At 45.8% G+C, this 16,560-nt stretch overlaps 2 protein-coding genes across 2 annotated transcripts in view; both read left to right on the top strand.

Annotated features, from left to right (window-relative positions):
- pde4dip (phosphodiesterase 4D interacting protein) overlaps positions 1 to 2,783 on the top strand; it is a 116,521-nt gene extending 113,738 nt beyond the window's left edge. Inside the window, exon 39 of the mRNA XM_084164200.1 lies at positions 1,331 to 2,783. Within this exon, the coding sequence (XP_084020326.1) occupies positions 1,331 to 1,387 (57 nt within the window). The 3' untranslated portion in view covers positions 1,388 to 2,783. The remainder of the gene's footprint in view (positions 1 to 1,330) is intronic.
- A 2,904-nt stretch (positions 2,784 to 5,687) lies between these two features.
- LOC311130287 (microtubule-associated serine/threonine-protein kinase 2-like) overlaps positions 5,688 to 16,560 on the top strand; it is a 283,934-nt gene continuing 273,061 nt past the window's right edge. The window contains exon 1 of the mRNA XM_084163019.1: positions 5,688 to 6,551. Coding sequence (XP_084019145.1) covers positions 6,477 to 6,551 — 75 coding nt within the window. The 5' untranslated portion in view covers positions 5,688 to 6,476. The remainder of the gene's footprint in view (positions 6,552 to 16,560) is intronic.

The following is a 16,560-nucleotide window of genomic DNA, read 5'->3' as shown; positions in this document are numbered from 1 at the left end:
GGAGCATGCCCAGGCATTGTAGGGAGGTCATACAGCACATGGAGGCCACACACACTACTGAGCCTCATTTTGACTTGTTTTAAGGACATTACATCAAAGATGGATCAGCCTGTAGTGTGGTTTTCCACTTTAATTTTGAGGGTGACTCCAAATCCAGACCTCCATGGGTTGATACATTTGATTTCCATTGAAAATTTTTGTGTGATTTTGTTGTCAGCACATTCAACTATGTAAAGAAATACAGTGGGGAAAACAAGTATTTAGTCAGCCACCAATTGTGCAAGTTCTCCCACTTAAAAAGATGAGCGAGGCCTGTAATTTTCATCATAGGTACACGTCAACTATGACAGACAAAATGAGGAAAAAAAATCCAGAAAATCACATTGTAGGATTTTTAATGAATTTATTTGCAAATTATGGTGGAAAATAAGTATTTGGTCACCTACAAACAGGCAAGATTTCTGGCTCTCACAGAGCTGTAACTTCTTCTTTAAGAGGCTCCTCTGTCCTCCACTCGTTACCTGTATTAATGGCACCTGTTTGAACTTGTTATCAGTATAAAAGACACCTGTCCACAACCTCAAACAGTCACACTCCAAACTCCACTATGGCCAAGATCAAAGAGCTGTCAAAGGACACCAGAAACAAAATTGTAGACCTGCACCAGGCTGGGAAGACTGAATCTGCAATAGGTAAGCAGCTTGGTTTGAAGAAATCAACTGTGGGAGCAATTATTAGGAAATGGAAGACATACAAGACCACTGATAATCTCCCTTGATCTGGGGCTCCACGCAAGATCTCACCCCGTGGGGTCAAAATGATCACAAGAACGGTGAGCATGGGGGTGGAAACATCATGCTTTGGGGCTGTTTTTCAAAATACCAGCAACAGTGTGTGAAAACCTTGTGAAGACTTACAGAAAACGTTTGACCTGTGTCATTGCCAACAAAGGGTATATAACAAAGTATTGAGAAACTTTTGTTATTGACCAAATACTTATTTTCCACCATAATTTGCAAATAAATTCATAAAAAATCCTACAATGTGATTTTCTGGGGGAAAAAATCTCATTTTGTCTGTCATAGTTGACGTGTACCTATGATGAAAATTACAGGCCTCTCTCATCTTTTTAAGTGGGAGAACTTGCACAATTGGTGGCTGACTAAATACTTTTTTCCCCCACTGTAAGTATTTAATAAGATAATTTCATTCATTCAGATCTAGGATGTGTTGTTTAAGTGTTCCCTTTATTTTTTTGAGCAGTGTATATATATATATATATACTGTAAGAATGCTGACCCTTCCATCCCCTTTTGCCTCTTCCACCCAGGTGAAAACCCAAGAGGCTTCTGTGAGCTCACCCAGTCTGCTGGTTGGGGTATCGTGAAACCCCAGATCCAGGCTCCATCACCCAGGACTCCTACGGTCCCGTGGCCTAATACCCAGGGTCTGACCCAGGGGGTTAACAGACCGCGCTCCCTACAGGCAGCCTCCGTGATGCACCAGCTCCAACTTCCTCCTAATACTGGGAGACAGGATACTTCCTGTTGAAACGGGAAACACAGGACATAATCTCAGGTTTCTAGTTAAATAGGGAGAACACTTTAGTTGAGGGGAGACTGTCTGATAGTCAGTAGGGGTTCAGCCAGGTGCTCTCTGTGATGCTGTTTTATGCCAAGCGGAACAGGGGTTAATGAATGTCGACGACTGTCTATGTCAGGTGTTATGTATAGTTTATGTAGGTGTTACGAAGGTACCTCAACTGAAGTATTTCCCCTATTTTACCTGAGACATAAATTATGTTTTGAGCTCTATATGAAACCTCTTCAAGGATCCTATGACAATCAACCTTGAGCATCCAGGAATAGGGGCTTTTAAAAAGCCAAACAAGACTAAAGTGCTTCCTTTTCGCTTCTAACAAGGCTAGATTGTAAGTGTGTGTATGTGTAAAGTAGTTGCATGTTGTTTGAGGGAAAAAAGCCATATTTATAGATGTTAGATACCTTGTTTGTTTCCTGTTTCGTACGATACTTCTTCTGCCATTGAAATGGTCTGTTACTGATGTCACAAGATGTAAACACTATTCAGATTTGAAAGATCCTATGGATGGGTTGACCCTAGAACTGTCTTCCTGCTGAAATGCTAGAACCTGTAACCATACTATAGATGTAAAGATTGTTCCCAGCTTTAAATCAGGCATACTGCTGCCAGCTGCAATACATTCAACTATGACCTGCTGATTTATTCCAATGACCTATTTAAGAAAGTGACCGGAGCATTTGGTGCTTGGTCCAAAATAAGTTAAAATTTTTAAAGTTTTAAATTTTAAACAGAAATGCCTCAGAGGCGAATGGACCACACAATGTTTTTCTTTCTCCAAATTTGTAAAGTCGTTTTAATTTGGGATAACATTCTAAGACCATTTTTTTCTATATTATCTTCATTTGATTTTTTCTTTTTTCTGTTGTGGTAACCATAGATGTTATTTACTATTAACAAAATCTGTGACAATCATCAGCAGGATATGTGAAAACCTGGTTACTTACACTGGGATATGCAAAGCTGTATCTGTATAAGATGGACTGTATGTACATAATGGCAGGGGTGTACATTAAAACAGCTTTTTTTCGTGGCAGGCAGGAAGAGGGGGTCTGGTGTCAAGGGCATGTGTTATATACAAAATAAGATGTTTTGGGGAGAAGCTTTTCAATAAAACAGGACTAAAATATGAATTATGTTTGTTTTTGGAAGATTTCTATAAATGTTGTCCAACACATAACTCTATTACGTTCTTTTTTTTTTGAAGTGCTCGATAGGATGTAAATCAAATCGCTGAATACAACAGGTGTAGACCTTACAGTGAAATGCTTACTTACAAGTCCTTAACCAACAATGCAGTTTTAAGATAAATAAGTGTTAAGTAAAAAATAGATAAGTTAAAAATAACATAATTAAAGAGCAACAGTAAAATAACCGTAGGGAGGCTATATACAGGGGGAACCGGAACAGAGTCAATGTGCGGGGGCACAGGTTAGTCAAGGTAATTTAGGTAATATGTACATGTGGGTAGAGTTAAAGTGACTATGCATAGATAATAAACAGAGAGTAGCAGCAGTGTTAAAGAGGGGGTGGGGTGGGGTGGGGTGGACAATGCAAATAGTCCGGGTAGCCATGATTAGCTGTTCAGGAGTCTTATGGCTTGGGGGTAGAAGCTGTTAAGAAGCCTTTTGGACCTAGACTTGGCGCTCCGGTACCGCTTGCCGTGCGGTAGCAGAGAGAACAGTCTATGACTAGGGTGGCTGGAGTTTTTGACAATTTTTAGGGCCTCTGACACCGCCTGGTATAAAGGTCCTGGATGGCAGGAAGCTTGTCCCCAGTGATGTACTGGGCCGTACGCACTACCCTCTGTAGTGCCTTGCGGTCGGAGGCCGAGCAGTTGCCATACCAGGCAGTGATGCAACCAGTCAGGATGCTCTCGATGGTGCAGCTGTAGACATTTTTGAGGATCTGAGGACCCATGGCAAATCGTTTCAGTCTCCTGAGGGGTAATAGGCTTTGTCGTGCCCTCTTCACGACTGTCTTGGTGTGTTTGGACCATGATAGTTTGTTGGTGATGTGGACACCAAGGAACTTGAAGCTCTCAACCTGTTCCACTACAGCCTCGTTGATGAGAATAGGGGCGTGCTCAGTACTTTTTTTTTTCTCCTGTAGTCCACAATCATCTCATTCTTGATCAAGTTGAGTGAGAGGCTGTTATCCTGGCACCACACGGCCAGGTCTCTGACCTCCTCCCTATAGGCTGTCTCATCGTTGTCGGTGATCAGGCCTACCACTGTTGTGTCATCGGCAAACTTAATGATGGTGTTGGAGTCGTGCCTGGCCATGCAGTCATGTTGAGGATCAGCGTGGCAGATGTGTTGTTACCTACCCTTACCACCTGAGGGTGGCCCGTCAGGAAGTCCAGGATCCAGTTGCAGAGGGAGGTGTTTAGTCCCAGGGTCCTTAGCTTAGTGATGAGCTTTGAGGGCACTATGGTGTTGAACGCTGAGCTGTAGTCAGTTAATAGCATTCTGACGTAGGTGTTCCGCTTATCCAGGTGGGAAAGGGCAGTGTGGAGTGCAATAGAGATTGCATCATCCGTGGATCTGTTGGGGCAGTATGCAAATTGGAGTGGGTCTAGGGTTTCTGGCATAATGGTGTTGATGTGAGCCATGACCAGCCTTTTAAAGCACTTCATGGCTACAGACGTGAGTGCTACGGGGTCGGTAGTCATTTAGGCAGGTTATCTTAGTGTTCTTGGGCACAGGGACTATGGTGGTCTGCTTGAAACATGTTGGTATTACAGACTCAGTCAGGGACAGGTTGAAAGTGTCAGTGAAGACACTTGCCAGTTGGTCAGCGCATGCTCAGAGTACGCATCCTGGTAATCCGTCTGGCCCTGCGGCCTTGTGAATGTTGACCTGCTTAAAAGTCTTACTCACATCGGCTACGGCGAGCGTGATCACATAGTCATCCGGAACAGCTGATGCTCTCATGCACGCTTCAGTGTTGCTTGCCTCGAAGCGAGCATAGAAGTGATTTAGCTCGTCTGGTAGGCTCGTGTCACTGGGCAGCTCGTGGCTGTGCTTCCCTTTGTAGTCTGTAATAGTTTGCAAGCCCTGCCACATCCGACGAGCGTCGGAGCCGGTATAGTCCGATTTAATCTTAGACTCTTTGCCTGTTTGATGGTTCGTCGGAGGGCAAAGCGGGATTTCTCATAAGTGTCCGGGTTAGAGTCCCGCTCCTTGAAAGTGGCAGCTCTACCCTTTAGCTCAGTGCGGATGTTGCCTGTAATCCATGGCTTCTGGTTGGGGTATGTACGTACGGTCACTGTGGGGAATACGTCATCGACGCACTTATTGATGAAGCCAGTGACTGATGTGGTGTACTCCTCAATGCCATCGGAAGAATCCCGGAACATATTCCAGTCTGTGCTAGCAAAACAGTCCTGTAGCTTAGCATCTGCTTCATCTGACCACTTCCTTATTAACTGAGTCACTGGTGCTTCCTGCTTTAGTTTTTGCTTATAAGCAGGAATCAGGAGGATATAATTATGGTCAGATTTGCCAAATGGAGGGCGAGGGAGAGCTTTGTACGCGTCTCTGTGTGTGGAGTAAAGGTGGTTTAGAGTTTTTTTTCCCTCTGGTTGCACATTTAACATGCTGGTAGAAATTAGGTAGAACGGATTTCAGTTTCCCTACATTAAAGTTCCTGGCCACTAGGAGCGCTGCCTCTGGATGAGCGTTTTCCTGTTTGCTTATGGCCTTATACAGCTCATTGAGTGCAGTCTTAGTGCCAGCATCGGTTTGTGGTGGTAAAATGTGAAGTAACATGTAAACGTTTGCCAGCTGGCACTTGTCACGTTAGAACATTTACCCATTTCAACCACGAGAAGGCAGCAGACACCAACTCATTCGCTTATCTACACTAGGGTCTCATGCCACGCGCTGCATGTTTATATTCAGTGCGTGCGCCTTGTCTAGTTACATATGAAAAGCTGATTACAGGTCAGATCTTAATTACTTTAGAATGTATTGAATTTTGTCAACTTGAAGACATGCTGAACCTAGATCAGTGGTCTAGGAGCAGGAGGCACTGCAGTTGAAACATGAGAGGAGATTCAGGAAACGAATCGTGACTGCAGTCACAGATCACCAAATCAGCAGCTCACACCGGTGACGATGGAAGACTGACAATTTGAAAGAGAGGGCAACGGATTGAGAGACATTCGTGAATAATAATAACATTTACTTTACATCAAGTTGGATGGAAGAAAACATTCTGCTACGTCACCTGTCAAGAAAAAATGCCAAGTGTTACAATGACAACGTGTCTTTTGCAGGTAGCTAGCAACGAAGCTAGCTTGATTCTAGATAGCCATCCATCCAGGTCTGTCTGATAGCGAAGTCACAGGGGTGCGTGGAGTTGGAAAAAAATGAATATCGTTTTTGGTGTACTGTTCCTCTAATTGTACGACCTCGCGGTTCATTTCTGTTCGCGCGATACGCTTGCTAGTTAGGTTTTCTCTCAGCAAGCGACCTAGCTAGCTAGTAAGCTACATAAAGGTGGCGCGTAAAATGCAGTAGCCAGGAAAAAGACAACCACGGTAATTAAGGCTAGCTATCTTGTAACTACAGCAACCAAGTGACTGACAACCTGTCAAAAATAGTTTTGACATTACTGCAGATGCCGAGGATAATTTAGTCTGTTTGTGCCAGCAAGTTAATTTGAACGGGGATGCATTTCTACGGTCGGATTTGGCAGCAGTTGGACTTGCTGAACACATCACAGCATCAGATATGAATGTCAAGTTTCCGAAGGAAATGCGAGGAAGACGTCAATACAGTTAGCTGGCTAGCCTAGCGTAAGTTTGCTAAGCAGAGTTAGATATCTGTGAAACACATTTATTTTTGTCATATTTTTTTCCACGTGAGAAAATGAAGAGAACCGAAGATAAAAACAAAAAACTCATTCCGGACCAGCACGGAAGCAGCACCGCGGCGAAAGATGTGGTGAGTTGTCATGACACGAGTGTTCTTCAGTAGCCTAGAAAACTACAATACAAAGGAAGCCTAGTTACAAAGACAGGTTTGGGTCCCACGAATGTAACCTAGCTAGCTTGCTACCATTATAGATGCAGAAATCAACAACCTATTAATATGTGCTTGTACTGGGTATTGCTTAGTCAGTGGTTATTTATTGATTGTACTGTATACAAGTCAAACGGATTGATTGACATGCTATTTTCTGATTAGTTTTCCCAATTTCTACTCATTTGTTGGTGATTGGTCCTTGCATGAATCTCTTATGAATTCTATGTAATAATGTATACAGCCTTATCTGGCTAACCTGCGTCTAGTCGGGTGACCTGCTGCACTACATGACCTCACTCCTCCTGCATTCAGTCTAGTTAAACACTGACTTCATCTGATGAGGTTCAGAATGGAGTGAAAGAGTGCACACAACACAGGGTGGATAAAATGGGTTGAGGTCAATGAGCACTTGAGTTGGGATTATGTTGTTGAGGCATGTTGTAGTCCCACTGAGGTAGCAGGTGGTGTCAGTTAGTCTGCTCTGCTAGTGCACTGCCTCAGGGAGCAGCACCATACCAGAACCACTAACCAGAACCAGTATTCATAAAGCATCTCAGAGTATGAGTGCAGATGTAGGAGTTGTTTTGCCTTTCAGATCAAGCACTCCCATTTGTCATGTGAATACTGTATGTATGCTCTCTGCCAGATGTTATGACTAGAAGAGGAGGGGAGCTAACATGCCAGTTGTTTTTGGGAGAATTGTCTGGCAGGGAGCACCACAGTGTTTGGCCTTAAGGGTAAATGGGATGGAATTTGAATTGCTAATATTATGGCTAGAACATCCTTAGCGCTCAGAAAAATAATAATACACAAGGTCAGGATCAGCGTTCCCAATAATGTTGATTTCAGTGCTGCTCAACAACTCCCTCTCAATATTTTCTGTCTCACTCATATTTCATAATCAATAAACCCTCACATAAAATTAGCCCTCTAGAACATACGGTAGTTAATTGCTGTTTCGAAGTATGGTCTTGTAACTAGAAAGTTAGCATTGATTGAGTGATAGGTGGTGTCATATTGTTCCACCCCCTCTCTGAGGATATTGATGTCATAAAAGGTCATCTGCTCCGATGCTCCACATTTCTTTTCACAAATGGTTTCGCGTTCAGCAGCTGCGCAGCATTTTGGAGAGCAAAGCTTTGCACTGTGTCCTCATAATAAGCACCTACGAGAAAAAATCGGAAGTCTTTTCTAACCAGATTATTGTGTTGGGAGGGAGGCAGTTTGGTCTCGACTGGGGGAGTTGCTTTATGATATTGTGGAATGCCTGACAGAAATGTTTATGTGCTCATTGCTGGCAGTTTGATGTAGTTTTGGGTGGAAGCAATAGTAGTATACACATTGCAGTGCACACAGGAACCTTTCCCTCTGCAGTCTGTCTTACTGTTGACACGTTCGCTCTAGAACTGTGGGTTCTAATGATGTCACTGTCACGTGACACTTCTAAGGTGTGTTGTTGTCCGCAGGCGATTCTGGGGTCTCTGGCCTTGACACAATTGGCCGACACACATCCTCTTCAAACAAAGGATGAACTCAGTCAAACCTTACCTTGGGATTTGTGACTGCATGACCACCCTAGCCTTGTCCTACTTCCTAGTTACTGTTTAATGAAAGGCGGAGTGTTTTATTGTCCCCATATTGTGGAGTGGGTTCAGTGTACTGCTGTTTAACTCCTTTGGTCCAGCCCAGGTTTACTGGCCACTGGGCTAGCCTTATTGATATGGTACATTTAAACAGTACAAAACACAGGATGGTCCAGTAAAACAACTCTTAACACAGTAACGCTTCACTGTGATCTAGCCCATCTATTGCACCAGTGTTACAAGACAGCTTGCGGCTGCTGGTTCATTTGCTTACTCATTTTACATTTACATTTTAGTCATTTAGCAGACGCTCTTATCCAGAGCGACTTACAGGAGCAATTAGGGTTAAGTGCCTTGCTCAAGGGCACATTTACGTCATTTAGCAGACGCTCTAGTCCAGAGCGACTCACAAATTGGTGCATTCACCCTATAGCCAGTGGGATAACCACTTTACAATTTTTTTTTGGGGGGGGGGGGGGGGGGTAGAAGGATTACTTTATCCTATCCCAGGTATTCCTTAAAGAGGTGGGGTTTCAAATGTCTCCGGAAGGTGGTGAGTGACTCCGCTGTCCTGGCGTCGTGAGGGAGCTTGTTCCACCATTGGGGTGCCAGAGCAGCGAACAGTTTTGACTGGGCTGAGCGGGAACTATGCTTCCGCAGAGGAAGGGGAGCCAGCAGGCCAGAGGTGGATGAACGCAATGCCCTCGTTTGGGTGTAGGGACTGATCAGAGCCCGAAGGTACAGAGGTGCCGTTCCCCTCGCTGCTCCAAAGGCAAGCACCATGGTCTTGTAACGGATGCGAGCTTCAACTGGAAGCCAATGGAGTGTGCGGAGGAGGGGGGTGACGTGAGAGAACTTGGGAAGGTTGAACACCAGACGGGCTGCGGCATTCTGGATGAGTTGTAGGGGTTTAATGGCACATGCAGGGAGGCCAGCCAACAGCGAGTTGCAGTAATCCAGACGGGAGATGACAAGTGCCTGGATTAGGACCTGTGCCGCTTCCTGTGTAAGGCAGGGTCGTACTCTCCGAATGTTGTAGAGCATGAACCTGCAGGAGCGGGTCACCGCCTTGATGTTAGCGGAGAACGACAGAGTGTTGTCCAGGGTCACGCCAAGGCTCTTCGCACTCTGGGAGGAGGACACAACGGAGTTGTCAACCGTGATGGCGAGATCATGGAACGGGCAGTCCTTCCCCGGGAGGAAGAGCAGCTCCGTCTTGCCAGGGTTCAGCTTGAGGTGGTGATCCGTCATCCATACTGATATGTCTGCCAGACATGCAGAGATGCGATTCGCCACCTGGTTATCAGAAGGGGGAAAGGAGAAGATTAGTTGTGTATCGTCAGCGTAGCAATGATAGGAGAGGCCGTGTGAGAATATGACAGAGCCAAGTGACTTGGTGTATAGGGAGAAAAGGAGAGGGCCTAGAACTGAGCCCTGGGGGACACCAGTGGTGAGAGCACGTGGTGCGGAGACAGCTTCTCGCCACGCCACTTGGTAGGAGCGACCGGTCAGGTAGGACGCAATCCAGGAGTGAGCCGCGCCGTAGATGCCCAGCTCGGAGAGGGTGGAGAGGAGGATCTGATGGTTCACAGTATCAAAGGCAGCAGACAGGTCTAGAAGGACAAGAGCAGAGGAGAGAGAGTTAGCTTTAGCAGTGCGGAGAGTCTCCGTGACACAGAGAAGAGCAGTCTCAGTTGAATGACCAGTCCTGAAACCTGATTGGTTTGGATCAAGAAGGTCATTCTGAGAGAGATAGCAAGAGAGTTGGCTAAAGACGGCACGCTCAATAGTTTTGGAAAGAAAAGAAAGAAGGGATACTGGTCTGTAGTTGTTGACATCAGTGGGGTCGAGAGTTGGTTTTTTGAGAAGGGGAGCAACTCTCGCTCTCTTGAAGACGGAAGGGACATGGCCAGCGGTCAAGGATGAGTTGATCAGCGAGGTGAGGTAGGGGAGAAGGTCACCGGAGATGGTCTGGAGAAGGGAGGAGGGGATGGGGTCAAGCGGGCAGGTTGTTGGGCGGCCTGCAGTCACAAGTCGCAGGATTTTATCTGGAGAGAGAGGGGAGAAAGAAGTCAAAGCATAGGGTAGGGCAGTGTGAGCAGGACCAGCAGTGTCATTAGACTTAACAAACGAGGATCGGATGTCGTCAACCTTCTTTTCAAAGTGGTTGACGAAGTCATCCACAGAGAGAGAGGAGGGGGGGGGGGGGGGGGGGTTCAGGAGGGAGGAAAATGTGGCAAAGAGCTTCCTAGGGTTAGAGGCAGATGCTTGGAATTTAGAGTGGTAGAAGGTGGCCTTAGCAGCAGAAACAGATGAAGAAAATGTAGAGAGGAGGGAGTGAAAAGATGCCAGGTCGGCAGGGAGTTTAGTTTTCTTCCATTTCCGCTCCGCTCCGCTGCCCGGAGCTCTGTTCTGTGAGCTCGCAATGAGTCATCAAGCCACGGAGCTGGAGGGGAGGACCGAGCCGGCCGGGAGGATAGGGGACACAGAGAGTCAAAGGATGCAGAAAGGGAGGAGAGGAGGGTTGAGGAGGCAGAATCAGGAGATTGGAGGGAAAAGGATTGAGCAGAGGGAAGAGATGATAGGATGGAAGAGGAGAGAGTAGTGGGAGAGAGAGAGCGAAGGTTGCGGCGGCGCATTACCATCTGTGTAGGGGCAGAGTGAGTAGTGTGGGAGGAGAGCGAGAGAGAAAAGGAAACAAAGTAGTGGTCGGAGACATGGAGGGGAGTTGCAGTGAGATTAGTAGAGGAGCAGCATCTAGTGAAGATGAGGTCAAGCGTATTGCCTGCCTTGTGAGTAGGGGGGGACGGTGAGAGGGTGAGGTCAAAAGAGGAGAGGAGTGGAAAGAAGGAGGCAGAGAGAAATGAGTCAAATGTGGACATAGGGAGGTTGAAATCCCCCAAAACTGTGAGGGGTGAGCCATCCTCAGGAAAGGAACTTATCAAGGCGTCAAGCTCATTGATGAAGTCTCCAAGGGAACCTGGAGGGCGATAGATGACAAGGATATTAAGCTTAAATGGGCTAGTGACTGTGACAGCATGGAATTCAAATGAGGAGATAGACAGATGGGTTAGGGGAAAAATTGAGAATGTCCACTTGGGAGAGATGAGGATTCCTGTACCACCACCCCTCTGACCAGATGCTCTCGGGGTATGCGAGAACACATGGTCAGACGAGGAGAGAGCAGTAGGAGTAGCAGTGTTTTCAGTGGTGATCCATGTTTCCGTCAGCGCCAGGAAGTCGAGGGACTGGAGGTTGGCATAGGCTGGGATGAAGTCAGCTTTGTTGGCAGCAGAACGGCAGTTCCAGAGGCTGCCTGCGACCTGGAACTCCAGGTGTGTGGTGCGTGCAGGGACCACCAGGTTAGAGAGGCAGCAGCCACGCGGTGTGGTGCGTTTGTGTAGCCTGTGCAGAGAGGAGAGAACAGGGATAGGCAGAGGCATAGTTGACAGGCTGTAGCAAATGGCTACAAAAATGCAGAGGAGATCGGAATGAAATGAGCTAAGCATCTGGGAGAGGAGAGAGCAGGGCCTCCCTCACCAAAAACTTCTACCTCAGAAACTAAAATTGTTTCACTGAACCACCCGAACAAAAAACTCTCCCAACTTCCACCTTTAGAAATCAGAATTGTTGTGAACCACAGCGGTTCAATGTTTAAAGGAATAGACTCAACCCACTTTATTCAGCTAGCTAACTATGACACCATAGCTAACTAGCATGCTAGCATCCAATAACAATAACACACAGTTTAGCACCAACACTTGGTCACAACAAACCACCAATAGTGTGTTAACTAGCTAACTAGCATGCTAGCATCCAGTAACACACAGTTTAGCACCAACACTTGGTCACAACAAACCACCAATAGTGTGATAACACACTAAACAGATCATTCGTGTCTGTGTCAAGTTCCTTTCATGACGCAGCAATGATTAAACGTTGGCTAGCTAGGACAAGTATATTGTATTTAGCTACTACAGTACAGTTAGCTGGTCGTATTGGGTAGCTAGCAATGGCCACTGTGTTGACTTTGTTTGAAGAACGGCTAGCTAGCTAGCTTCGTGCTACACCCGGCACACAATGGCTACTGTGTTGACTCTGACTCTGTTCGAAAAACGGCTAGTTAGCTCGCTTCGTGCTACAGCCGGCACGGCCGAAGACACTGCCAAGACACACCAATAGTGTGATAACACACTAAACAGATCATTCGTGTCTGTGTCAAGTTTCTTTCATGACGCAGCAATGATTAAACGTTGGCTAGCTAGGACAAGTATATTGTATTTAGCTACTACAGTACAGTTAGCTGGTCGTGTTGGGTAGCTAGCAATGGCCACTGTGTTGACTTTGTTTGAAGAACGGCTAGCTAGCTAGCTTCGTGCTACACCCGGCACACAATGGCTACTGTGTTGACTCTGACTCTGTTCGAAAAACGGCTAGTTAGCTCGCTTCGTGCTACAGCCGGCACGGCCGAAGACACTGCCAACCTACAGTAACTACCCACAACAACCCACGATGCCTAGCTATGACGCCATAGCTAACTAGCATGCTAGCATCCATTAACACACAGTTTAGCACCAATGCTTGGTTACAACAAACTGCCAAGAGTGTGTTAGCACACTAAACAGATAATTCATGTCCGTGTCTAGTTCCTTTCATAACGCATAACGCAGCAAAAATTAAACGTTGGCTAGCAGCACATTAACATTGGAAACAGCTCTCCACCGTTGCTAAACGTTACCAGTAGCTACCCGCTAGCTAGCTAGCCTCGTGCTTCGATACTAACCTACAATTACCTACGGAAACCTACAATAACAACAATACTAACCTACAATAACTACAATACCTAACTACAACTAACTACCTACCTACGATCTAATACATGGTTAAGCTTTACTCAACACCATATGAGAAGCTTACCTCCTGCTTACCTCCTGCTAGAGAAAAACACAACCTCTCCCGATGGTGTCCTTTCACTCACGTGGTGTTTGAAGGCATGGGTGTACTCCAACTGTGGTGTTTGACCTTGTGTTTTCAAATCGACCCAATGAGCCGTGAATGGGCCTCCTTTTCTCTAGTTGATCTGGGGCTGGGTCTCAAGGAGGGTGTGTTGGAAAAGCTGGGTCTCAGGAGGTGTTTTGGAACAGTAGTAGAACAGAAACTTTTGCACACCTGAAGTAGGCTAATGTCTTACAGGCGCGTAGGGTAATAAACAACCGAAAATGACTCCTGCTTCAGTGTGTCAGTTAGAACAGAAACAGAGGCTGTTCCTTTTGGAAAGCTCATTAGCCCGATTTGAGACAACTGAAATCTGCAGGGATTATGAATGCTGCACATTACAGTGTTGTACACTTGTTTGTGCTTTCATATGGTGGAAGGAGGGGAGAAATGCCAAGGTTTTTTTTCACACAGACTCTTCTGTGTTGTAAATGTCTCAGTGCCCTGAGAACATATAGCCTAGCCTTAGAAGACATAGTCCCATGATGAGCAGATCAGAGCTGCGGAAGCAAAATAACTGTTCTCTCTTCATTGCATTTTGTGTGTGGCTGTAAACAAACACAATCCTGTGCTGAGTAAGTCTACTGCTCAGAACGTAGTTGGAACTTGCTGAATGATGTTTCAAGGCATGGGTGGTTGACTGGGCTTTATATACTGAACAAATATATAAACGCAACATGCAACAATTTCAACGATTTTACAGAGTTACAGTTCACATAAGGAAATCAGTCAATTGAAATAAATTAATTATAATCTATGGATTTCACATGACTGGGCAGGGATGCAGCCATGGGTGGGCCTGGGAGGGCATAGGCCCACCCACTTGGGAGCCAGGCCCAACCAATCAGAATACATTTTTCCCCACAAAGGGGATTTATTACAGACAGAAATACTTCTCAGTTTCATCAGCTTTCCGGGTGGCTGGTCTCAGACGATCCCGCAGGTGAAGATGCCGGATGTGGAGGTCCTACGCTGGAGTGGTTACACGTGGTCTGCAGTTGTGATGCCGGTTGGACGTATTGCCAAATTATCTAAAAAGACGTTGGAGGCGGCTTATGTTAGAGAAATGAACATTAAACTCTCTGGCAACAGCTCTGTTGGACATTCCTGCAGTCAGCATGCCAATTGCATGCTCCCTCAAAATTTGAGACGTCTGGCATTGTGTTGTGACAAAACTGCACATTTTAGTGGCCTTTTATTGTGTCCAGCAAAAGGTGCACCTGTGTAATGATCATGCTGTTTAATCAGCTTCTTGATATGCCACACCTGTCAGGTGGATGGATTATCTTGGCAAAGAGAAATGCTCACTAACAGGGATGTAAACACATTTGTGCTAAACATTTGAGAGAAATAAGCTTTTTGTGCATATGGAACATTTCTGGGATCTTTTATTTCAGCTCATGAAACATGGGACCAACACGTTACATGTTGCGTTTATATTTTTGTTCATTGTAGATCCATGTCCATTTGCTCTGTGAAATGGTATTAGACTGACCTAGAGAGATAAGACAGGATTCCGTTGGCCCCAACACACAGCCAGGACAGATGGCTGGGACAGACATTGGCAGCAAACCAATGTTATATAAACCGTTTTTATATCCAACTCGGCTTTTCAGATTTATGTAGCTTTAAAAACAACATTGTTTGATCAACATTCCCTCAGAGTTCATTTGATGACTAGTTCAGCAAAGAGGCTTTGGGATTGGCTAGATAACATGAAGCTACATGGAGTTTAGCCTAGCGCTGTGGATGTCATTCAGTCTCTATCTGATTTATCCTATCTGATTGTTGTAATCCATGCTGTAATGGGCCATGCATGCCCCTTATTCCCTGACAGAAGGGTTCATGTGTGTTCACATTTCCACATTTCATGCTGCTGACAGTTTGAGTTATTGCACAAATAGGATTGAGATGATTTAGCAGACCTAGTAGCTAGCTCTTGTTGTGTATATAATGGCCTTACTTCACACGGAATGGAAACTGTCACAGATAAATGTTTTTAATTGATTCCAGATTGAGTTGAGTTGGTTATAGGTCAAGAAGAAAACAGTGAAAATAAATGTATCTAAGTGCTTTGCTACAAGTCAGCAGCGCAGTACCAATAGAGGCTTGTTATTGCTCCATACCGTTGAGTTTGCAACTGTTGTTAAAAACAAGTTCAAGTCAATTACCTTTATTGGTTTGTTTTGAATGTTACAATACATCTGTTGATGTTGTCTATTCTCTTCCCATTATGGTTTAACACAACAAGGGAAGTTTGATCAGGTTCAATTAGATCACTGCTCTAGCTATTTAACCAAGGGGCATCAACTGTTAGTTCCACAGTTCCAACATTGTCTATTTTTGTATTTTGCTAGTCTTTCCTATGCCATAGTTTGTGGCCTGTATCTGCCTTTTTTTGCAGTGAGTGGACTCCCTCCTGTACTTTAAAGCCACCTTCCTTTCCTCAGGTATAGGTCAGGATATCATGATGTCTCTGATGACTGTAGCCGGAGGTTCCTCCCTGCTCTGCTCTCCTGGTCATTAGAGATCTCTTAGGTTATCCATTAACCAACAGCAGCAGCTTCTCTCTTTTCTCTCTGACGCTCCTCTAGCAGACCAAGGCGAGATATGAGACTAGGCTCTACCAGGCCTGTTTAACTGGTAGCCCTTCCTCTTCCCCCCATGAGTCATGACTGACTGCCACTGACTGACTGACTGACTGCCACTGACTGCCACTGACTGACTGACTGCCACTGACTGACTGACTGACTGCCACTGACTGACTGACTGCCACTGACTGACTGACTGACTGACTGACTGCCACTGACTGACTGACTGACTGACTGACTGCCACTGACTGACTGACTGACTGACTGACTGCCACTGACTGACTGACTGACTGCCACTGACTGACTGACTGCCACTGACTGACTGACTGACTGACTGACTGCCACTGACTGACTGACTGACTGCCACTGACTGACTGACTGACTGCCACTGACTGACTGACTGCCAATGACTGACTGACTGCCACTGACTGACTGACTGACTGCCACTGACTGACTGACTGCCACTGACTGACTGACTGACTGCCACTGACTGACTGACTGACTGCCACTGACTGACTGACTGCCAATGACTGACTGACTGCCACTGACTGACTGACTGACTGCCACTGACTGACTGACTGCCACTGACTGACTGACTGACTGCCACTGACTGACTGACTGACTGCCACTGACTGACTGACTGCCACTGACTGACTGACTGACTGACTGACTGCCACTGACTGACTGACTGCCACTGACTGACTGACTGACTGACTGACTGCCACTGACTGACTGACTGACTGCCACTGACTGACTGAC

The sequence above is a fragment of the Coregonus lavaretus genome (genome assembly GCF_964263955.1).
Source record: "Coregonus lavaretus genome assembly, chromosome: 6".
NCBI lineage: Eukaryota > Metazoa > Chordata > Actinopteri > Salmoniformes > Salmonidae > Coregonus > Coregonus lavaretus.
Note: the sequence above shows the minus strand (reverse complement) of the source record. Positions and strands in the feature narration are given on the sequence as shown.